At 39.3% G+C, this 26,210-nt stretch overlaps 1 protein-coding gene across 1 annotated transcript in view; it reads right to left on the reverse strand.

Annotated features, from left to right (window-relative positions):
* The window catches only part of LOC124253472 (integrin alpha pat-2-like), a 111,405-nt gene that overhangs the window by 17,241 nt on the left and 67,954 nt on the right, over positions 1-26,210 (reverse strand). The window contains exons 6-19 of the mRNA XM_046687257.1: positions 21,033-21,081; positions 14,621-14,749; positions 14,101-14,144; positions 13,671-13,724; positions 6,710-6,762; positions 6,208-6,307; positions 5,306-5,414; positions 4,367-4,464; positions 3,709-3,799; positions 3,254-3,299; positions 2,514-2,618; positions 1,333-1,388; positions 961-1,121; positions 141-284 (exon numbers count right to left, since the gene is read on the reverse strand). Of these exons, the coding sequence (XP_046543213.1) occupies positions 141-284; positions 961-1,121; positions 1,333-1,388; positions 2,514-2,618; positions 3,254-3,299; positions 3,709-3,799; positions 4,367-4,464; positions 5,306-5,414; positions 6,208-6,307; positions 6,710-6,762; positions 13,671-13,724; positions 14,101-14,144; positions 14,621-14,749; positions 21,033-21,081 (1,239 nt within the window). The remainder of the gene's footprint in view (positions 1-140; positions 285-960; positions 1,122-1,332; positions 1,389-2,513; positions 2,619-3,253; positions 3,300-3,708; positions 3,800-4,366; positions 4,465-5,305; positions 5,415-6,207; positions 6,308-6,709; positions 6,763-13,670; positions 13,725-14,100; positions 14,145-14,620; positions 14,750-21,032; positions 21,082-26,210) is intronic.

Here is a 26,210-nt window from a genome sequence, read left to right on the forward strand (position 1 = left end):
CTTCACGGGTCAAAAGACATTTGTAGTAGTATGACAAATCCACCTACTGCTCACAGGACGTGTAAACGGGAGTTAATCCTAGTTATTGTTTATATTATCATTGTCATTATCATCTGGATGGGATATACGAGTGTGTGTACCTCTGTCCGAACCGATGTCCTGATGTACTGATCAAGGATGGGTTCCAGCGACCTCCTCTTTCGACTGTTGCTTCCGGACTTCAACGTTCTCAGTGCAAACTTGAAGTCAACAGCGATTGGCGTCAGCTTGTCTGAGATGTCAGCCTGCGAAGTTGACCAATGACAGTTACAAACAACTGCACATTGACAGCTGAACATTTCTACTTTAAACAACAAACTTCACCTGTATGGTTGCCCCAATCCACAAATTTTCTAAAATAAAAGTTACTTTGTTTATAGATATTCACTGTATTTATCGCTGCTGCAGGACACATCAAGACATTATTAAGAATAATAATAATCCAATATATATAATATAACTGCAGAACATATACAATGTTTCAGGATCATCGAGATCTTGTGTTGTACCTGGATGCAGGGTTACTGGCCTAACAGGCTTTTACTAAACACTGAAGAACATTTACACAAAAGGGCATCGTTATTACATTTAGAGTAAAAACATATTCATAAAAACATTGAGGTAAATTCTGTAAAGAAATACATAAAAAATAAGACTGCTTTTTCACCCATTAATTAAATACTGTAGACAACAATAGGAAATGAGGGACTAAATTCAGCACAATAGCAGAACTAAAGTCCTGATGAGTTTATTATCAGCCAATCAGACAACATTAGTCCATTTGTGGACACTGCCTTTAGTTCCTTATTATCTATTTATTTATGATAGGAAAATATGCTCAGTTGGCTATTTAAACACCATGTAATGACTTGCAGTTTATTCATACAACTATAAACCAATGTTGAAATCAGAGCAACGTACCAGGACATATGCGAAGGAGGAGGTGCACCACGTGGCCTTCTTGGTCAGTTTTACTGTGTTCTTCTCTACGACGTCCTTCTCGGTGGTCAGATAGTAGGTTCGCTGCTCCTCCCTTGACCGATTCCGCTGCAGTGTGTCCAGCTCCCAGGTCAAGTCAAAGACTACAACAGTGTATCACATATTATTGCTGTACAATGTGTCACAAGTATGTAAACTTACATTATATCATCACATTACACAATGTAATACAGCTGTACACAGTGTCTCACAACTATACAAGTTGTTTCAAAACTTTAAACAAAGTATAATAACTGTACAGAACAACTAACAGAGCCCTATTGGTGACTAACGACTCGGACATAGGGTACTCACACAGCTCCTCTGCCACGCCCTGGCCTGTGTACTCCAGACACGTGTACACCGTCAGACTGAAACACGAAGATTCAAATATGACACAGGGAACCCATCAGAGAAGGTTGAAGAGGGTGACAAGTCACTCACCCAAAATGAAACAAAATACATTTAAGCTGTGATGCGGTAATTGTTTTTGGTATATCAACTCCAGACACAAAACCTGGATGAACAGGGTCAAAGGTCTCAAACATTGTTGCAATAATGTAACGTGAACCAAAACTATTTTCTGTACACTATCTCCCGTCGCTGCCTCCTCCACACCAGTTCCCCCAACATTTGACAGTGTGAGGATCCATGGACCAACATTTGACAGTGTGAGGATCCATGGACCAACATTTGACAGTGTGAGGATCCATGGACCAACATTTGACAGTGTGAGGATCCATGGACCAACATTTGACAGTGTGAGGATCCATGGACCAACATTTGACAGTGTGAGGATCCATGGACCAACATTTAGTCCAGAGGTACAGATAAGCTGTGTATCTGCGTAAATTACGCAAACATTTATGTGAAAACCCAATTCCCATTAAGTCTATTGCGTACAAGTACGCTTGAAGTTTTGTAAATACTCAATAAATGTGATCTTACATGCGTACACACAAAAATGTCAAGTCGTAGCTTGCGTACCGGTGGATAGATAAAATAGCTGGCATATTGAGAGGCTCTATTTTAGGACATGAGCTTGACATATTGCAGTCTTTCTTATCGTTTCTCATATTAGATATCAAAGGTAAATCACAAACACTATTATTTAAGCTATATTATATTTTTAAAATTAATGGAAAATGGCAAAATACCCAAATGAGTTTGATTGAGGTGGGTGCAATATATTTGGTTACTCAAAGGAAAATTAGGATACCCAATTGAGATGAACACAAGGGAGTACATAACTCAATGACCCAAAAAGTTATCTGTAGCTCTGTAGTCCCAGAAAAAAAGTTACATTAAAAAAATACAGACTTGAGAAATCATTCTAGACTTGGGTTAGATTATTTTTTAACTTTTCTCTGGGGTCTAGGTTAGAGACCAGAGGATCTGCTGACAAGAGGTTTAAATGTCAGTGGAACTCTGGTGGTGGTTTCGAACCCCCTGAAACCCCCCTCTGGATCCGCCACTGGTAAGGGGTGTCATCTTACCATGTGACTCTCTTGTCATTAATGAGAGAGCAGCTCTGATGGTCCAGGTTGATGATGACAGGATCGATCTTGAGACTGGCGTAAACACGCACCACTGGACGGGTTCTGTAAAATACCAAGCAATATAAGCCCGTCTGTACATTACATACTCTTGTCAATCTGGGAGGATTCGAGTTAGAACTGACCTTCAGCAGTCTATGCTTGTTGTAAAAGTTGACTAACGGCACCGTGTAGTCAGACTCGCTGATGCATGTCATTGTTTCCATATTCCATGGATTTCTTCCTTAAGTGGCATTTAGAAGCTGGTATGATGAAGTGGAGCACTTTTATGGATAGACAACTTCTTTGTTGCAGTAGTAGCTGCGATGTTCCAGTGTAGATCCTAACACAATGATCATTGGCTTGATAACGGTGTTAGGATCTACACCAAAACGTCACAACTACTACTGCAACGAAGAAGTTGTCTACCCATAAAAGTGTTCCACTTTATTCCATGGTTTGATGCTCATGATGTCAATCACTGGATTGTCTGATCCAGACTGAAATGTTTTTAAGCTGCCATTATATAGCTGTAATATTGCTGGGTGCTGTGTTGAACAAACAACAAACAAACACACATACTTCTGCCTCAATCGCATTCAACAATCCAGCTTTAATATTTTAAACCTCAAATATTTCAACTCAGAGAAAAATGTTATGCCTCGCAGCTGAAAATATAGTGAAATGAGTTGACATATTACCTCAGGAAAACAGCTTTGTCAGCACCGTAGGCGCCAACCAGGAGATCTGGAAACAATCAAAGCTTTCATAACAAAATGTGAACTCACGAAAATTCATTTTGCCAGGTAGGCAAACAGATCCCATTTACCTAAGCTTTGTAGACTGTTATACCTACTGAGTGGGGATATTGGCCGTACTTCTTACTCTTATCTTTGATATATATATATATATATTTGATCATCCTGCACTGGGGGATCTAGGTGGGGTTGCAATTTCCACTTTCACAGAGGACTTAATTGATCACTGCACCTTCAGCAAAGTCGTGACCTGAGTATTATGTGCACCTCTCTAACCTCCTGGTCTCCTACTCCAGTGATAGTTCAAGGAAACAACGAGTAACATACACAAGGGAGATCACTGACTGTGGCATGCACAGAAGGTACCTGACAGGGGGTGTACAAGGGAGATAACTGACCTGGGTATGTATTGCCATCCTGGTCAATGCCTCCTGAGAGGGAGTAGCCGAACGTTGTCAGTCCTGGGTCAAGGTCCTTGGGATAGATGATCTGAAACACAACTCTAATACTAAACTCTCCTCTTTGAAGTTAAAGGTCCACAAGTCAGGAGTGAACGAGTGAGGTGGCTGAGTTTAGAGTTTCTTTGAACAGAATATCAGTTCCATCAAATGATCCAACATTAAGGCAACAAATGATACTAGTGAGTAAGTAATCCATCTCAATTATCAACAGTATCTGATTAAAGACCATAGTTAGACTGTACTTTGGTAGTGGGACTTGGGATTAACATGGAGGACATCCCAAAGAGGATCATGAGGGTAAAATTCATGAATAAGCTTCACAAATCAAGGGTCAAAATCAGGACAAATCAACCCATGATCTGGCCCAGCAAAGGGCCACAACTCCACACAGCAAATATGATCTCTGCACAGTGAATATGTTCATCACTGTACTAAAAGGCTGAAATATAATCCAGCAGGTAAGTCAAGTAACGTTTATTTGTGAAATTCACACATACAATAAAGAAATCAAAGTTGTTCCTTTATCTCAACAGAATGAAGAAGATTTATACAATCTAATTCTCAAGTGTCAGATTCATGAAACGAGACTGCCTACCTGAGATACCTGAGTGATGATGCCCTTCTTGGAGCCGTGGTAGATGTAGACAGCCCCCTTGTGATCCTCCCCTGCATATGGAGCTCCGACAGCCAGATCTGGGGACACAGGCAAAGTTGTTTCAGTTATCCGGTGATACCAGACCTACCCTGGGTTCAAATACCTTCCAGGTCGCCTGTTTCATGAGGGGCCTCAATTGATCCAGTGGTCAGCTCGGAGACCTGACTGACTGCATATTGTATCCCAGTGTTGTTCAAAATATCAATCACTGGTTTGTCTGACCCAGATCTGAATATTTACAAGTGAGAGTGATAGAGGTGGAATATTGCTGTCTTCAGCTTAACCAACCACATATTGATAATAGATTTCACCAAGACTACAGAGATAGTGAGGTGAGGTGAAATTGGGTTTAACGTTGTGCTTGAGAATATTTCGCTCATATGACGACGTGCATGCGTGTGTATGTGTATGTGCGGCTGCTTGTACTAGCCCAGACTGAAGCTGGTTTTATAGTGATAGCCCACTGAGATACCATGCCGCAGTGAAGCATGAATACCCTATTCAGACACATTATACTGACTCCGAGCCGACCAGTCCTTGTTGTACCCATTAATGCCGAGCGCCAGGCAGGGACCAACAAGTACCATATTTTAACGTCTTTTGGTATGACGCGGTCGGGGATCGAACCCGCGCCCTTCCGCTCTCCGGGCGGATGCTCTAACCACTACACCATGGAGGCGGTCTACAGAGATAGAAATTGTAACTTAAGGAGGATAGTAATTGTCCTAAATCTGTAACCTCTAAAGTCAAAACATACTGAATGCAAAAAAAGCAACAAATTATATGGAGGGATAAATTAAAGTTTCTTTTATAGATTGTGTAATACACTACAATGTAACCATTTCAACGAAGGTAGATAACTCCAGCAGGCCAGCTCACCATTGTATCCGTCATAGTTGATGTCGCCAAGTCTGGTGAGGGCGTGTCCGAATCTCGACATGCTCTCCTTGCCATCCAGGATATCTTTCTTGCTGGGTTTGAACTTGTGCTGTGACAAGAGACAAATAAGGGGATTACAGGTCACGGAACAGCCACACCAACACTCGAGGCCATCAGGAATATATGGGATAATTAGGGTCTCAAATATATTTGTAAAAACAATGATAATCATAATCAACATGATAAACCACAGGCATTATATTAACCAATCACCTTTAGCACGGCAACTTATCATCCAAAATACTGGGAGGTTATTTAAAAAAAAAAGTTACATATAATTGCTTAGCTGACATTTGGTTCAAAATATTATGATTACTCCAGCTGAATTTACTAAATTGGATGAAACTTTATCTCGAGCTGAGTTACTAAGGGTGAACTGTGACTGCCTTACACCTGTAAGGGTTAAACCTGCTACCTACCAACACTACCATCCACATTTGGAGCTTGAATGTTCTCCAATTCTGATTTAACACACACTAGACCAAATCACACTTAGAGATTAAACCACACAGAATAATGGATTATCTGTCCCAAGTAAATGGGATTTTGTAATTTCCATGCAGTTGGGATATCAGCTCATGGAGTTTAAGGGTGATGTCACATAAAACTGGTCAATGTCTTTGATATTAATATAAAGATTGATGTTTCCTGACAATTCATGCATACAATGTCACGCTCTTACATATTGTTTTCACCTCTGAAGGTTACACAGGCAATATGTCAGCGTCATAATGTCTTCACAAAGATTGACCACAACTGAACTGTGGGTGAGCACTAGCAATCTGCATTATAACAGTAAAAACACTGGACTTATGCGTTTTTCACTTTCTACTGTAGCTCACCTTCTCAGTCTGGTAGAATATGTAGACTCTTCCTGTCTCATAGGTTTTGGAGGTCTTCAACACTGCATAGAACGGTGCTCCAACTATGATATCATCCAATCTGAAACATATCATACAATTATTTCTAATGGTTCAAGTTGCTTAAACAACATCCTTGACAAGTCCTTTACACTTATCTTCAAAACATGTAGTCGAGAGAAAAATATAATGAAGATCTTTTATTCAATGATTAGACAATATTATCAACATAAATTTGGTTGCAGCAATGGACTATTCATAATGAATAATTGACAACAACATAATACCATTATAGTGCAAGCTCTATATACTATATACATGTACATATATACTACTCTTACACAATAAATGTATGTAAAACATAAATCTGCAGCATCTGCAGGATAATATCACACTAGCCTAGGAGATAAACATGTATATCACAAATTTGTAGAAGATAAATTTAACCACCAAACATAAAGAAGAATATTATAACTAGACTCACTCATCTCCATCCAAGTCTGTCACTGCCAGGGAGTATCCAAAATAGGCACCAACCTGTGAACAAGACAGCACATTGTTCATACAATAGGTCAGTGCAGTCAGAGACTTCAAAAGTAAACTAGGGACAGATTGGTTCGTCAACTTAGACCATCAAGCAGACAGGTGATGGGTTACCTGTAATACTTTCACAGTAGTGCTACACAAAACAGACTACAGATACCTGTCTTATTACCTCACACTTATGTCATCAGATAACAGTAATGGGACATTTTAAAAGATATTATAATGTAGGATATATTTGTTCATGTTAATCTGACCAACTGATTTAATTTATGTCTACCATTACAAGATGGTTTGTCAGATCTCAGCTACCTCATGGTTGAAACACTATTTCATTCAGGACTTTAACAACCAACTGTTTAAGATCAAGCAGATTGTGAGTATGATACATAAAGTGGAATCATAACACTGGTTCCCAACTCTAACTCCAGCTCTTGTAAATTACTTTCTTTGCCTGTTGGTGATTGCAAAATTCAGCAACAATAAAAAAATACAGTATTCAACATTATCAATTGCTGATAATAGCAACATGTAAGTAGATGAAGTTTACACAAATAATCAAAATAATTTCTCTCTTAATTAACATGACATTTCCAGGCAGCCTGGAATCTGGAGTGTACACAGGGTCGACCAATTATTCCATAAATGATGATTGTTTTGTCCTGGTTGGCAAATACGATCTCATATCGTATGATCACAAATGGAAAAATCATGATTGAGAGGGAATACGATGACATATTTATCCATATAGTCTAATAATGAGACTCAGAGTAGGAATATATGAATATCAAGTTATTGTCGGACGATATTAAGGTATTAAATGGGGCGTGAGGTCAGAACCTGCGGAGATTATCAGGGAAATTAAGGTGCCTGTAAATGTGGAACCCTGCTCCACATATCTCCACCCCATCATCACATGTAGACGGCCACTTAATCTAGTGGAGGGTTATGGTAAACAACATTGAACAGGCTGACTGACCAGAGACATATCACACGCTGGGTACTAGTCTCCTACTCTGGTTTTATGCAATGTTGAGTGAGTGAGTGAGTTTGGTTTAAGGCCACTTTCAGCAAGATTCCAGCAATACAATGTGGGGGTAACCATAAATAGGCTTCATATATTGTACCCATGTGGGGAGTCAAACCTGGACCTTTGGCATGATGATCAAACAAACCACTGTTCCTCATGCAATATTGCGTAATACAGGATTCTTTATTACATGCACCACTGACTGGGTCAGGTAGGTGTCTACCAATGTAAGATATAAAGGGCACAGAATAGAAATTACAAGACTGTTTTAGTGATTCCTCAACTGCTAGACTAACAAGTAGTCGCCAATATAATGTTATCTCTGCTCTGTGATGGTGCTGACTATTATATACAGTACAGGCAGGGAATATTACTGTATATCACACCAGCGCCTACCAGACAATCATTGAGGAAGAACTGGGGCCATCTGTAGCAGGATCTCTGCTGTGTGATGGTACTGACTATTGTATACAGTACAGGCAGGGAATATTACTGTATATCACACCAGCGCCTACCAGACAATCATTGAGGAAGAACTGGGGCCATCTGTAGCAGGATCTCTGCTGTGTGATGGTACTGACTATTGTATACAGTACAGGCAGGGAATATTACTGTATATCACACCAGCACCTACCAGACAATCATTGAGGAAGAACTGGGGCCATCTGTAGCAGGATCTCTGCTGTGTGATGGTACTGACTATTGTATACAGTACAGGCAGGGAATATTACTGTATATCACACCAGCGCCTACCAGACAATCATTGAGGAAGAACTGGGGCCATCTGTAGCAGGATCTCTGCTGTGTGATGGTACTGACTATTGTATACAGTACAGGCAGGGAATATTACTGTATATCACACCAGCCTACCAGACAATCATTGAGGAAGAACTGGGGCCATCTGTAGCAGGATCTCTGCTGTGTGATGGTACTGACAGGATCTCTGCTGTGTGATGTATACAGTACAGGCAGGGAATATTACTGTATATCACACCAGCCTACCAGACAATCATTGAGGAAGAACTGGGGCCATCTGTAGCAGGATCTCTGCTGTGTGATGGTACTGACTATTGTATACAGTACAGGCAGGGAATATTACTGTATATCACACCAGCGCCTACCAGACAATCATTGAGGAAGAACTGGGGCCATCTGTAGCAGGATCTCTGCTGTGTGATGGTACTGACTATTGTATACAGTACAGGCAGGGAATATTACTGTATATCACACCAGCGCCTACCAGACAATCATTGAGGAAGAACTGGGGCCATCTGTAGCAGGATCTCTGCTGTGTGATGGTACTGACTATTGTATACAGTACAGGCAGGGAATATTACTGTATATCACACCAGCCTACCAGACAATCATTGAGGAAGAACTGGGGCCATCTGTAGCAGGATCTCTGCTGTGTGATGGTACTGACTATTGTATACAGTACAGGCAGGGAATATTACTGTATATCACACCAGCCTACCAGACAATCATTGAGGAAGAACTGGGAACTGGGGCCATCTGTAGCAGGATCTCTGCTGTGTGATGGTACTGACTATTGTATACAGTACAGGCAGGGAATATTACTGTACCAGACAATATCACACCAGTGACCTACCAGACAATCATTGAGAAAGAACTGGGGCCATCTGTAGCAGGATCTCTGCTGTGTGATGGTACTGACTATTGTATACAGTACAGGCAGGGAATATTACTGTATATCACACCAGCGCCTACCAGACAATCATTGAGGAAGAACTGGGGCCATCTGTAGCAGGATCTCTGCTGTGTGATGGTACTGACTATTGTATACAGTACAGGCAGGAATATTACTGTATATCACACCAGCGCCTACCAACCAATCATTGAGGAGGAACTGGGGCCATCTGTAGCAGGATCTCTGCTGTGTGATGGTACTGACTCATTAGAGCCAACTGATTGGATTAAATCACAATAGGTCAATCAAGGGTCAATTATTGAATGATGGTTGTTCTGATTACCGAATCTTGCTGTCAGAGTAAGTACCGTGTTAGTGGCTGACTGCCAGTGGATTACATTAGTTGAGTATTTATGGTGGTTTGTGGTCCTGTGTGTAGAGCTCAGGTCACGAATCAGTTGAAGTTAAGCAACGTCGAGCTCGGACAGTCCTTGGATGGGTGACCGTGTTTGGCAGCTTGACTCCTGAGAGTTTCTAGGACTTCGGTCCTGCCCTACATCGAAGCACATGTGATACATGTGGTCTCACCTTAGGCAAGTGAGTTTGTTCAAAATTGCCTCTGTTCATCCAGCAGAAAATGGGTACCCGGTTGGATAAAGTCATGTGACTATAACCTTCTAGCGCCTCACAGGCAGCTTGGGTTATCCGGGGTAATAATAATCAGATTCTGATTACAGCGTCCAGTGAGCTACTAGTCAGATGGATACTAGGCGCTATATGAGGGAATTATTATTATAGTATTATCATCTATTGGCTGTGTACTTGTCTGAGATGGAAGACATGGCCACTATGATATCAACAAACTGATGGGGGTGGTGGGGTAGCCTAGTGGTTAAAGTGTTAGCTCGTCATGCTGAAGACCCAGGTTCGATCCCCACATGGGCACAATGTGTGAAGCCCATTTCTGGTGTCCCCCGTCGTGATATTGCTAAATATCGCTAACAGTGGCATAAATTAAACTCACTCACTCACTCAACAAACTTATGAAGAGACAAGAAAACTGAACAACTGACTTTATGTGAAACATGGTTTTCTTGTCTGTGAAAATGTGACTTTTCTTAAAATGATATATACAATAAACACAAATTTTGTATTGATGTTTACAGTACACAATCTGATAAATATTGATTTTGCATTACAAATTTTGTATCATTATTGCTATTATGTTATTATTGTTTTTGTTGTTGATGTTGAAGCTTTTTATTGCTCAATCATCATCATCATCATCATCATCATCACCATCATCACCATCATCATCATCATCATCATCACTATATTTCCTTTGGGTGATAGAAACACATGCAACTAGACATATATTGCCACACTGACATGCTAACTATGATCAAATATCTGAGTTTCATAATGATGATTCATTACACAGCAGAAATAATGCGATGGGACATGAAATTTTAAATTTATACTGACAATCCCGACAAAAGATCCAGTATTCTAGTGCATGTTCCCATGCATCACAGTGTCCCAGCGCCCACACAGATGAAAAAATTCACACTGCCATCTTTCAGTTGTAATTCAATCTCACGTAATTTCATCCCTGAACAATAATAGCTTTTATTACATTTGCAGCTTATTCCAACATCTAGTTACAAGATACATTTCCAGAGTGACACTGCATCATGAGTACAATAAAGATAAACTCTCCCAGATGGAGGAGCAAAACGGCTGAGCTTGACACAACAATCTGGCCCTCTGATTGGCTGAGACACATAACTATTAACAGGATGCATTACATCAGTTGTCTCAAGAAGCCAAGACATTCTGTATGTGAAGTGAACTTAATAGGAATGCACCCTGTCTGGTTAAACTCCGACTGCTCCATGTTGAGGATATAATACCTCTCACACATCGTGCAAGGAGGAATTTCAACCTCCTCATATTGTACTCTGTGTTGTAAACAACAGACACCTGTCACTGTGGAGACAGCCATGTTTACATTCTCTCATCAGATGTTATCTGATTCTCGTTTACTCACGATTGTGTGAGTTACAAGTCAGTTACATGAGAAGTGTGTGAGTTACTTGAACATTACATCAGTGTGAGTACGTGTGAGATACTCATGACTGTCAGTTGCGTGTTGACATGTGGTTGTATCATATGTGTGAGTTACGTGTGATGTCAGTTGAGTTACATATCAGACCCACAGCATGTTTGAGTTAAGTGTGTAGAGATACTCATGACTGTCAGTTGTATCATATGTGTGAGTTACATATCAGACCCACAGCAGTGTGAGATAGGCATGACACAGCATGAGTTTGACCAACAGCATGTTTGAGTTACGTGTGAGATACACATGACTGTCAGTTGTATCATATGTGTGAGTTACATATCAGACCCACAGCATGTTTGAGTTACGTGTGAGATACACATGACTGTCAGTTGTATCATATGTGTGAGTTACATATCAGACCCACAGCATGTTTGAGTTACGTGTGAGATACTCATGACTGTCAGTTGTATCATATGTGTGAGTTACATATGCATGTTTGAGTTACGTGAGATACTCATGAGATACACATGACTGTCAGTTGTATCATATGTGTGAGTTACATATCAGACCCACAGCATGTTTGAGTTGTGAGAGATACATGACTGTCAGTTGCATGATATGTGTGAGTTACATATCAGACCCACAGCATGTTTGAGTTACGTGTGAGATACACATGAATGTCAGTTGCATGATATGTGTGAGTTACATATCAGACCCACAGCATGTTTGAGTTACGTGTGAGATACACATGAATGTCAGTTGCATGATATGTGTGAGTTACATATTGGCTACACAGTATATTTGAGTTACGTGTCACTTCCGTGAGTCACAGACAAAGTACCTGTTTCATTTGAGTTTGTTTGAGTGATTAACAAACAAGTGAAATGGAAGTAAGATCCCCATCTTTAGAGATGTATAAAAATGTGAACTCTTTAATTCCTGACTCACCTTCAAGGCAATGGTAATAACTACATTGATTAGAGTATGTTAAGGATTCCAGATCTCTGAGATTACATTTTGGCTTTGATTCCAGAGCCTCTGTTTGACAATAGTACTAAATTCAAACCCACCCATCAATGTTAATTTCATCAAAAAGTGTCTGGGAGAAGAGAAAGACTCTCTATTCCATCAATGCCACATTTGTCAAATGTTGTCAAATTCTAGATTCAAGCCTGATAGTGATGATTTCATGTTTAAGAAATGATTCACAAAAATTCAGCTTTGTGCTGAATCAATACAGACGAGATTCAAGATAGCTGCAAATACAACACATTTTGCACTTCTGATGTGAAGAGGGGCAATATTTCCCGTTAATGCCGGTCAATACGATGGTATATAACGCCTCGGACAGCATGATGGATGCTCCACTTGTCTCCTCCAGCACACAGCAATAAGGGACAATTTCTATACTATCAACATGAAGGGTTACTTTTCCACTGGGTAATAAGCACAATTTGGTGTACTGGCATAATAAGACAGTCATTAATGAGTCTACATCATGCCTCTACCCCTCAAATATAGTATCACACATAACACTGGGCAATAGCACTATGGAATTTGAAGTTATTTCTTTTAAATGTAACAAACGTTGTATATCATTGCATTTCTCTCATGAAATTCAGAGGATGTTATGCCAACATCATTCATGGTTCAAACCCCAAATTAGGTTAAAATATATGATCATAGTTTATACATTATCATGGGCTTCATAACAGTTCTTACTTAAGAAGGGTTAAAACATTGTTCCTACTGATGGGGTTAATACATGGCTCATACTGAAACATAATGTATAGATAATAATATAATGTATAGATATGGTTCATAATGAAACATAATGTATAGATATGGTTCATAATGAAATATGGGGTTAATACCAGCTCATGTAAAACATAATTTAATTCAATCACACAGTCAAAATAAATGTTTACAAGGCTAAACAGAACACATTTAAGTTTTGTTTTTGAGAAACGTTTGCAATTTGCTGCAAATATTTTGATGTAACTTTTCTGCTTGGCTGATTTTCAAATACAACTGAGAGCCATCACAGCTCTACATTTTAAACATAAGTTAGCCAAGATCAAAGTGTTCCCAAGCCAGTATGAACCATGTACATGGCACTAGTCTTTGTGTTGGTATTACCTGACAGTGGTGCCACCTACCTGTTCTCCTGTGATGTTCTGGATGTTCGTCAGGTTCTGTGTGAACATCGCAACCTACAAGCAAAGTCAGAAATATTCAAAAATAACTTCTTTGGTCAGCATTTTAGAAGTTGGCAAGTACAACATTGAAAAACCTTATGGATTAAAAACATGTTTTATTTCTTTGATGCAAAGTTTTGATACAGATAAGGTCTGTCAATATTTTCAAAATATTTGAATAATTTTCTTTGAATACCTTCATTTTTGTAATACCAACACGCTCACATTATGTTTCTGTGTTTTTACCTACATACAGGAACCTGCTCACTGACAAAACACAGCCTCAGTCAAAACAAGCTACTCTCAACATCTGCTTTAATCTACCACTTGTAGGATGTCACCAAGATGCAGGTCGGGATGATATCCATCTGTACACAACATGTCAACTTACCCTGCCAAGGTGAAGGTCACCTTTGGGAACGCTGACCACGTAATCTGTAACAATTACATAAATAGTCATTGGCAAGAATCTCTGATATGATACCTTCATGTATATCTGTAGAAAACTCTTGACACTTTATCAATGCTGTGAAATGTGTGTTTGATATAAATCTTTAAAAGGATTAAATTACTATCACTTTCAAGAAGGTTTTTGTATGTGTGATTGGCGCGAAATGGAATGAACAATCTTTGCTGAGTGGCTGCATTCAGGACCCGATAAACCAGTCGTTGATATTAGAACCACCTGTGCGGTGACATCGAGTCTGACTACCACTTCCATGAGAGCCATGAGAAGGGCAGTGGGGTAGCTGAAAGGGTTAAAGCATTTGCTTGTTACTCTGAATTCCTAGGTTTGATTTTCCACACGGGTCATAATGGTTTGTGTCAACCGCAATGACTGTAAAAATTGCCCAAGCTAAACTTACAAACTCTCTCTCATTCTTTATGATGTCAACCATCATGGTTCATACCTTCCATGTTATCACCGTCAAAGTCCCCAACGGCACTGGCGTATCCCATGTAGCTGTCATCATCCTCTGGTGGCCCCTCCCGTGTCGACACATACTCCTTGTTCTTCACTTCGTAGTTGTACAGCTGACCTGTGGGGCAGGAGGAACAGAGCAATCAAACACTGTCACATACACAGGGTACCGGGAGATACGCACAAGGTCACTCTTAACTGTGTTGTTTGTTAGTTGTTTAAAGCCTCGACACTGGCCTGTAAATCAGCAAAGTGGACCTGCCAATCCAGTGATTGATATTGTGAACACTAATCCATGCTGTCTGGGTTTGGTGACATTTAAATCATCTGACCACCTAATACATTTGGCCGACTCTTACAACCAGCACTGGCAGCTGGGGACCTATTCTATCATGACATCCCCTGTTATACCTAGATATAACTCATTGGACAATCCTCCACCTACAAGTCAGAATAACCTAAGTGGGAGCTATTGTCTATGTAAAACTGTTTGAAACGTCATTCACGCAGTTTACTCTGAGGAAAAGTTTTTCCTGAATAGACCTCTCTTGGTATTCTTTAAACAGTTTTGTTTGTTACCTACTGAGTGCATATCAACCTGGATATAGCTCGGCTGGTATGACATAAATGATACGGCCAATACTTCCTCTCTGTGGTGTACATTACAACCTTCCTGCAGGAACTCAACACTTACACTCTCAGCCACTCTGACCTCCGCCAGGACACAATGTAACAACGTTATACCTACAACCAAACACTATTCATCTCTCATTTGAAAGGTTCAAAAGCCCATGGTGATACGACCCGTAACACACCTACAGACCGATCATACAGACATGATGTAGTCTATGGTCAATACACTGCTATCAACAGTTGGTGTGAGTGTATGGCTGAATGTGTGACTGTGTGACAGCAGTGTATACATAGTAGCCCTAACAGTCCACTGTCAACAGGAGGGGCCATCCCAAAACAAAACTGGTGCTTTTTTAATAGTAGTTTTCTTTTGTAATTGATGTCCTGTTTTTGGAGAGAGGAGATCAATGCTAGTTGAAATGTAAATATCATTGTCTGAAGTAAATGTACTGACAGGTGTATGAACATAGGTGCATATGTCATGTTTAAGGATCTGTATGAACATCTTCTACACTAAAGGTGCACTAGAGTTACCTGCCTTAAACACCCACCTTGTGATATAAACGTTTCTTGTTTCAAGCGCCACACACAACTGCTCTTAGCGCCCAGCACCAGGAGAATGCTCCTGTATGTATGCAAATTTTTAGGCAACCCTCAAAGTGTGACAAGATTTTTTCGAGTACCTGAGAAACCTCCCATGTTTGGGCAGATGATACAGGTGAGAGCTCCAGTGTGAATAAACATGCTCAAGAGTCCAAGTTGGTCTTGACCTTTGCCCCACCCATGTGCAACCTTTAACCTTCCCAGCGTGAATGTAAAGCTAACATTTAGGTTGGGTGCCGATCTTACTGACACATATGGCTTCAAGTGAAGGTAATACCCATTTACACTGGGTTAGACAGGTTGTTAGAGCTCACTCGCTACAACTCGGTTGTATTGTACTATCCGTGTACTATCTGTTTCATTCTTAAAACTTTACCATTCTTAAAAAATCACATTGTTAGATGAGCTTCATCTTTATTTACTTATAATTATATTTTTACTTTAGTGTATTCAGGAATCATAAAGCAATTTAAAAACAATTCACAATATTTTACAAAAATATTATCAGAAATATGTGAAAATGTTGAACAAGATGGACTGCGTCATGGAATACCAATCATGTGAGCTAAAACACAAAACATTACCAGATGTACAAATATGCTACATCCTTTCCCCCATTGGCTCTATAAATAGAACAAACCATGTGACCTGCAACCTTTTTCTGGCATCATGTTACACTCCTCCTGCATAGCTTCTATTCTGAGACAAAAGCAGTGGCTCCATAAATACCTCCATGCCCCTGTGATGCCGACAAAGCTCACTCACACACAATATTGGTATATTTAGCCCTGAATGCATAGCACTGATCACTGGTGCTGAAGCTGGCACTAAATATGAACCTTCTACTTCAGGTGGCCAAGTGCAAGTTTCTTACATAATGTATCATGCCAGTGATGCACTTTACTGTGTAATACATGTCATATTATGCCAGTGATGCACTTTACTGTGTAATACATGTCATATTGTGCCAGTGATGCACTTTACTGTGCAATACATGTCATACTGTGCCAGTGATGCACTTTACTGTGTAATACATGTCATATTGTGCCAGTGATGCACTTTACTGTGTAATACATGTCATATTGTGCCAGCGATGCACTTTACTGTGTAATACATGTCATATTGTGCCAGTGGTGTGCTTTACTGTGTAATACATGTCATATTGTGCCAGTGATGCACTTTACTGTGTAATACATGTCATATTGTGCCAGTGATGCACTTTACTGTGTAATACATGTCATAGTGTGCCAGTGGTGTGCTTTACTGTGTAATACATGTCATATTGTGCCAGTGGGTGCTTTACTGTGTAATACATGTCATACTGTGCCAGTGGTGTGCTTTACTGTGTAATACATGTCATAGTGTGCCAGTTATGCACTTTACTGTGTAATACATGTCATATTGTGCCAGTGATGCACTTTACTGTGTAATACATGTCATACTGTGCCAGTTATGCACTTTACTGTGTAATACATGTCATAGTGTGCCAGTATGCACTTTACTGTGTAATACATGTCATAGTGTGCCAGTTGTGTGCTTTACTGTGTAATACATGTCATATTGTGCCAGTGATGCACTTTACTGTGTAATACATGTCATACTGTGCCAGTGGTGCACTTTACTGTGTAATACATGTCATAGTGTGCCAGTTATGCACTTTACTGTGTAATACATGTCATATTGTGCCAGTGATGCACTTTACTGTGTAATACATGTCATATTGTGCCAGTGATGCACTTTACTGTGTAATACATGTCATAGTGTGCCAGTTATGCACTTTACTGTGTAATACATGTCATATTGTGCCAGTGATGCACTTTACTGTGTAATACATGTCATATTGTGCCAGTGATGCACTTTACTGTGTAATACATGTCATACTGTGCCAGTGATGCACTTTACTGTGTAATACATGTCATAGTGTGCCAGTTATGCACTTTACTGTGTAATACATGTCATATTGTGCCAGTGATGCACTTTACTGTGTAATACATGTCATACTGTGCCAGTGATGTGCTTTACTGTGTAATACATGTCATAGTGTGCCAGTTATGCACTTTACTGTGTAATACATGTCATAGTGTGCCAGTTATGCACTTTACTGTGTAATACATGTCATATTGTGCCAGTGATGTGCTTTACTGTGTAATACATGTCATATTGTGCCAGTGATGCACTTTACTGTGTAATACATGTCATAGTGTGCCAGTTATGTGTGCTTTACTGTGTAATACATGTCATATTGTGCCAGTGATGCACTTTACTGTGTAATACATGTCATAGTGTGCCAGTTATGCACTTTACTGTGTAATACATGTCATAGTGTGCCAGTGATGCACTTTACTGTGTAATACATGTCATATTGTGCCAGTGATGCACTTTACTGTGTAATACATGTCATAGTGTGCCAGTTATGCACTTTACTGTGTAATACATGTCATACTGTGCCAGTGATGCACTTTACTGTGTAATACATGTCATAGTGTGCCAGTGATGCACTTTACTGTGTAATACATGTCATAGTGTGCCAGTGATGCACTTTACTGTGTAATACATGTCATAGTGTGCCAGTGGTGTGCTTTACTGTACTGTGTAATACATGTCATAGTGTGCCAGTGGTGTGCTTTACTGTGTAATACATGTCATAGTGTGCCAGTGATGCACTTTACTGTGTAATACATGTCATACTGTGCCAGTGATGCACTTTACTGTGTAATACATGTCATAGTGTGCCAGTGATGCACTTTACTGTGTAATACATGTCATATTGTGCCAGTGGATGCACTTTACTGTGTAATACATGTCATAGTGTGCCAGTGGTGCACTTTACTGTGTAATACATGTCATAGTGTGCCAGTGATGCACTTTACTGTGTAATACATGTCATATTGTGCCAGTGATGCACTTTACTGTGTAATACATGTCATAGTGTGCCAGTGGTGTGCTTTACTGTGTAATACATGTCATAGTGTGCCAGTGGTGTGCTTTACTGTGTAATACATGTCATAGTGTGCCAGTGGATGCACTTTACTGTGTAATACATGTCATATTGTGCCAGTGATGCACTTTACTGTGTAATACATGTCATAGTGTGCCAGTGGTGTGCTTTACTGTGTAATACATGTCATACTGTGCCAGTGATGCACTTTACTGTGTAATACATGTCATATTGTGCCAGTTATGCACTTTACTGTGTAATACATGTCATATTGTGCCAGTGATGCACTTTACTGTGTAATACATGTCATATTGTGCCAGTGCCATGTGCGCTTTACTGTGTAATACATGTCATACTGTGCCAGTGATGCACTTTACTGTGTAATACATGTCATAGTGTGCCAGTGGTGTGATGCACTTTACTGTGTAATACATGTCATAGTGTGCCAGTGGTGTGCTTTACTGTGTAATACATGTCATACAGTGGTGTGCTTTACTGTGTCATACTGTGCCAGTGGTGCGCTTTACTGTGTAATACATGTCATATTGTGCCAGTGATGCACTTTACTGTGTAATACATGTCATACTGTGCCAGTGGTGTGCTTTACTGTGTAATACATGTCATAGTGTGCCAGTCGATGCACTTTACTGTGTAATACATGTCATATTGTGCCAGTTATGCACTTTACTGTGTAATACATGTCATATTGTGCCAGTGATGCACTTTACTGTGTAATACATGTCATAGTGTGCCAGTGGTGTGCTTTACTGTGTAATACATGTCATACTGTGCCAGTGGTGTGCTTTACTGTGTAATACATGTCATACTGTGCCAGTGATGCACTTTACTGTGTAATACATGTCATATTGTGCCAGTGATGCACTTTACTGTGTAATACATGTCATAGTGTGCCAGTGGTGTGCTTTACTGTGTAATACATGTCATACTGTGCCAGTGATGCACTTTACTGTGTAATACATGTCATATTGTGCCAGTGATGCACTTTACTGTGTAATACATGTCATAGTGTGCCAGTGGTGTGCTTTACTGTGTAATACATGTCATACTGTGCCAGTGGTGTGCTTTACTGTGTAATACATGTCATAGTGGTGTGCTTTAGTGTGTAATACATGCTACTGTGCCAGTTATGCACTTTACTGTGTAATACATGTCATACTGTGCCAGTGATGCACTTTACTGTGTAATACATGTCATATTGTGCCAGTTATGCACTTTACTGTGTGTAATACATGTCATACTGTGCCATGTCATACTGATGCCAGTTATTACTTTACTGTAATACATGTCATATTGTGCCAGTGATGCACTTTACTGTGTAATACATGTCATAGTGTGCCAGTGGTGTGCTTTACTGTGTAATACATGTCATAGTGTGCCAGTGATGCACTTTACTGTGTAATACATGTCATACTGTGCCAGTGGTGTGCTTTACTGTGTAATACATGTCATACTGTGCCAGTTATGCACTTTACTGTGTAATACATGTCATAGTGTGCCAGTACATGTCACTGTGTACATGTCATAGTGTGCCAGTTATGCACTTTACTGTGTAATACAATACATGCCAGTGGTGTGCTTTACAGTGTAATACATGCACTGTGCCAGTTGTGCACTTTAATGTAATACATGTCATACTGTGCCAGTGGTGTGCTTTACTGTGTAATACATGTCATACTGTGCCAGTTATGCACTTTACTGTGTAATACATGTCATACTGTGCCAGTTATGCACTTTACTGTGTAATACATGTCATACTGTGCCAGTTATGCACTTTACTGTGTAATACATGTCATACTGTGCCAGTGGATGCACTTTACTGTGTAATACATGTCATACTGTGCCAGTTATGCACTTTACTGTGTAATACATGTCATAGTGTGCCAGTGGTGTGCTTTACTGTGTAATACATGTCATACTGTGCCAGTGGTGTGCTTTACTGTGTAATACATGTCATATTGTGCCAGTGATGTGCTTTACTGTGTAATACATGTCATACTGTGCCAGTGGTGTGCTTTACTGTGTAATACATGTCATACTGTGCCAGTGGTGTGCTTTACTGTGTAATACATGTCATACTGTGCCAGTGGTGTGCTTTACTGTGTAATACATGTTATATTGTGCCAGGGTAGTGTGTAATACAAATGTTATTGTGCCAGCGTCGTGTGTAATGTGAAAATAATGCCAATAGATGTTGTCCACCACTCACCTTGCCAGTACCAGCTTCCCACGGCTGCTACCATCATCTTCTGTCCATCCTGCAACACAGACACATCCCCATGATCCTGGTCACATAGTAAAACAGTACAAGCTTACACAAAACACCTTACAGCAAAATGTGGTTATAGACTTGTGGAAATTGAAATACTATTATTATATTCCTTGTGAATGTTTAACTTTCAGGTCAAGCATTAATGACAAAATGGATATGTATATAAACATATGAACAGACAAAAAGATAATCGAGACATTTAATATTAGGTACTCCGGCAGAACGACTCAAACTTTCAACTTTTTCATAAGTTATGTTGTAAAGTTGTAAACGTTACATTAACTATTTTTGCCTGAAAATAAATGCAGCCCTCTATGAGGTGAAAACTAAAGGAAAGAACGACTCAAACTTTCAATATTTTCATAAGTTATGTTGTAAAGTTGTAAACGCTACATTAACTATTTTTCCTGAAAATAAATGCAGCCCTCTATGAGGTGAAAGCTAGAGTAAGGACATTCCCATTTTGCATGAACAAACTGCCCATGAGAATAAAACGAAGCTTTGAAGTTTCGAGTCTCAAGCTCCGAGTTGACAGCCACAACACAGCACACAGTACTCAATCAGTGCAGACTAAAATGAAACACGATACACTGAAATAAATTGCTTCAACACATCATAGAAACGTCACAGTTCCAATAATCCTATAAATACACTTTTGAAGATTTGTTGACAGATTGGTTCTCCAGCAGAAAGAAATTCCAAACTTAGGTAGGCAGTTCCACATGTGGGCTTCTAGACTAGAGGCTGTTCTCCAATATATACACTTCAAAACACACTGGAAGACTTGTAGTTGTTTCTTACATTCTCAGAGTTGACTTCTTGAACAGTGCCCCCCAAACATCCAAAGTAACCCCAGATTGGGGATAAACAGACACGCCTTGGCTTACGGTATAAAACTCTCAAGCACTAACTGTGAAACTCAGCATTAGACATCTGATTTCTATAACAGTCTCTACATCCCATAATGTTTTACCGTCTCCAACTGTTAAACAATACAACAGGCAATCTTCTGTTTTATTTGAGTAAATACTGAAATACAAGTAGTTATGCTTTAGTTGTTTTAAAAAAAAAAATCTGAATAATCCATTATTGGATGTCAATATGTGTTTACAGTATGACAAAAAGTCAGTTTTGTTAAAATACCACATAATCAAAATGGTGAACATGACAAGAAAAGGAGAATAGAACCCAAACAAACATGAAGTGCAATGTAATACTTGAAATAATTAGACCACCATGTACATCAGTACCTAGACTAACAACTAGTCACTGAAATGAACATATTTTACTGAAAAAAAGTTCATAGTAAAAAAAAAAGAAATATAATGAAAAGGAGCCCTGAGACTTTCTTGAGGAAATCTAGACTTGCCACATTTTCTAGATTTGCGTGGGCTTTCTTGGGTATATTTATTTCAGGGTCTGTACGACAGACTAATCAGTACCTAACACCCTGCCTTACCATACATATTTCCATCCAGAAGAAAGGATGAAGAAAATCATGAGTATGCTATGTTTTCCTCTACCCAAGCTGCAAATATACTATAGGAATTTTTATATACTGTTCAAAGGATGTTAAGGAAGACATGATATATTTGCCATACTACATCATGACTAGCATTAACTATAGCACCACAAAAGAATCAGCATTCCTTTATATATAAAATGTCCAAAATAGTACAGGTGTTCAGTCTTAAATATCAGATAGATAAATATAAACAGAATGCCTTTTTCTCCAACTTGTTTCATTCTTTACTCTTTGTGTAAACAGATCATTGGAGTTGAACTGCCTACTCTGTGACCCAGTGGACAGGGTGTTTACCAGAGTGCAACTCACGTATCTTTAAAAATGTGATAATCTCATAACAGCTTTTTGTGGCTGTACAAAATAACACATGGAGAAATCTGCTGCTGAGGCATAAAACAATATTCATTCATTTCAGTGCTCCTCCCTTAAAAAAATGACACAGATAAGGTAAATATATCACCATTAGTCACTGATCATGCTGATATCACTCATATTTCCCCAGTAGCCATAAGCCATCCTCCCATTTGTCTTTACCAACAGGAAATAGCAGTGGATATTGCCATGACAGAACCAACTAAAACAGACCATCTCTTTCCTAAACACTTCATGGGAGAAACAAATAAATCCTTCAACATTTTTAACTGGAACATCTTTGTTAAATAAACTTCTCATCTTCTGATAATCAACTACCGCTGTCATAATAATCCCTGTGTCAATATGTCTCCCTGTCTGAGATATGATAAACATGGCAGATTTGTTAGTGATGGAGAGAGATCCCATCTGGAAGCTGTTCCATCGGCTCCAATACTCCACAATAAGCTGCAATCACACCAGCAATTTGGGAAGACATTGTTTATTTCAAAGACATAAATATTTAAATTTCCTGAAAGCATCTTTATTCAAGGAATAATGTTCTTTGAAAAGAAGTGGGTGGTTTTACCCAGCTTTTAGCAATATTCAAGCAATTCCACCGCATCTGAGCTCCAATATATCATTCATTGAATCTGAAGAGATTGCTTCAAGAAAATGTCAATTTATAGAATACTTTAATGCATATGAGCAAGTGAGTGAGTACTTTTAGCAACGTCCCAGCAGTATAATGGCATGGGGCTCCAGAGTGGGCCAGAACACATGTGGGTATTAAAACCTGGTGAAGACTTTAACCATAAGGCCACACCACTACACCTCATACAAAGAAACATGTGCAGCTTTACGTTTTTATAGCTACTGTCTATGTCCATTCACAAACTTCCTGCGAGAATACTATCTCACAATAACAATCTCTTAATGTGAACAGATATAAAGCTATTTTTGAGAATATATTCTCTCTCAAAAAATACTCTCTGTATAAGAATCCGTTTCTCCAGGGTATCAATACTTATAAACAGAACTAATTGTCCTTGATCAAAGAAATGTGATAATTTGCCAATCTGGGATGACCTGATTAGAGCACCATACACAAAATTTAGTAACATTTGTAGGGTATTATCACTAATATAATCAGGAAGGCCTGTTATTAGCTGGGGTGATACTTCCAGCTTGGGGTATAAATGATTGTATACAACGCCAGAGATATGTGCTCAATGAACCTGATTGGAGTGGCTAAATTGGGCATCAAAACACTCGGATGACTCCATTCAAACATGAACAAGATATTCCAAATTCCTGGAACTGCAGTTTCTAGATATTGATTCTATTAAATGGAAAGTTTATCAAAAAACGTTTGCTGTGTTGATTTCCACAGTTATTGATTCAGTTTGTCTCCAGACTTGGACTAGTGGACTCGGTCTGATGGTAGACTGGCTAGATAGACTCTGTGGAAACACACCAACACAACAGATGTCTTCACATTGTAATATCTATACGCATTCATGTGTTCCATGAGTATAAAATATAATCCATAATCTTCAAATACGTGGCAAAATACTTCACAAGGAAACTTAATCTTAGGACAGGGGGCACTACCTCAAAGAAGGCTTTATCTTAATCTTTGGACAAGTGATCATCTACCTGAAGAGATTACTTAATATTTAAATAACAGGCACTACCTCCAGAGAACACTTAGTCTTTGAACAAGGGATCATTTACCTCAAGAGAAGACTTAGTCTGCGGACATGTGATCAACTACCTAGGGCGATGACATAATATTCAAGATGACGAGAGGCATTACCTCAAGAGAAGACTTAATCTTTGAGCAAGAGGCCATGTAATATCCTTCAACAGACGAGGCCCAGTCTAGAATCATTGTGCATGGCACAAAAGGCGGACTAAGGCAACAGAGCATCCTGATCAATATCGCTCCAGTCTGCTGGGATGGCCTATCAAGGGAACCCCATATCAAAAACTTGCACTTTCCTGTGATGAATTGTCTGCGATATGATTATTCAAAACTGAGGTTATATTTCTGACTGAAGATGCGACCATAACAGATAAAAATATAGCATGGGGATTTCCAATTTGAAATATCTTGTGAAAGAAATGTTTCTGCGTATCATACGAATGCTGCCATCCACTTGCCCATTTCCTCATTCTCAATGACTGATGAATAAAAGCAAAAGTAAATGAAATTAGTGGGAGCTGAATTCTGGTTAAACGCCCACAAACTTGAAACATGAGACGAAGACTTCCATTACAAACTTTGGATTAAGTTACCAATCATTGTGGTCATAGTGATGGAAATGATTTCCCTGAGATCAGAACATGTGGAAATGTTAATTAATTTTCAAAATTAATTATAAGTACATCTAGTTATGTAACAGAAAGGGACATAAAGATTGATCTTCACATATAGCACTCTTACTCAGCTGAACCCAGAAATCTGAGCAGTGAACTCCAGTAAAAGTCCAGATGCATGAACGTGGCATGTAAATAATGAAGTCTGGGACAGATCACCCAGTGACCAACCACATGAGCATCCATACATTTGTGATATGACGTCAGACAGTTAGGCAAATCACCGAGTCTGACCACCTGATTCACATTGTGAGCTCTTATGACAACTGTAGGTAGTTGGGGACCTTTGCTTGAAACCTGGGCCCACTTGCACAAAGCGATCTAAGTGCTACGACTATCTTAGCTTATGTTGGAGAATGGGAGTTACAATCATTGTTGCGCTAAGATCGCTTTGTGCATGTGAGCCCTGGACAGGTACTTGAACACAACCATTCTCTTGGCAACAATAAACTGAAGACAGAGGAACTTCTCAAAATAATTTCAGGATAAAATCTCAAAGAACTTATTCTAAAAGTTACCAAAACACATTCAAGCTACAATGAAGCCAAAATATTTTATAAAATTAAAAATAACAAAGGAATTTTTAAATGGTACAAGGAGATTATGCAAGACAAGGAAACAAGTCATCAATTCAGTAACCGAATCAGTTACAATGTGTAGAGTGATCAAGACTGTTGGGTCTCCAGTCAGAGAACAAAATTAGCATCTGACCTAGTTTTTGCAGAAAGAGAACAGAACAAGATATGATCAATATATCAAATACCACAAAACACTCATTGCTCTGGAATAGACCCCTTGTAACTTAAACACTCTGATTTTCGTTAATCACATAAACCCAATACCCTAAGTGGCACGCA

This window comes from Haliotis rubra, unplaced genomic scaffold (assembly GCF_003918875.1).
Source record: "Haliotis rubra isolate DU_JTF1 unplaced genomic scaffold, ASM391887v1 Scf541, whole genome shotgun sequence".
NCBI lineage: Eukaryota > Metazoa > Mollusca > Gastropoda > Lepetellida > Haliotidae > Haliotis > Haliotis rubra.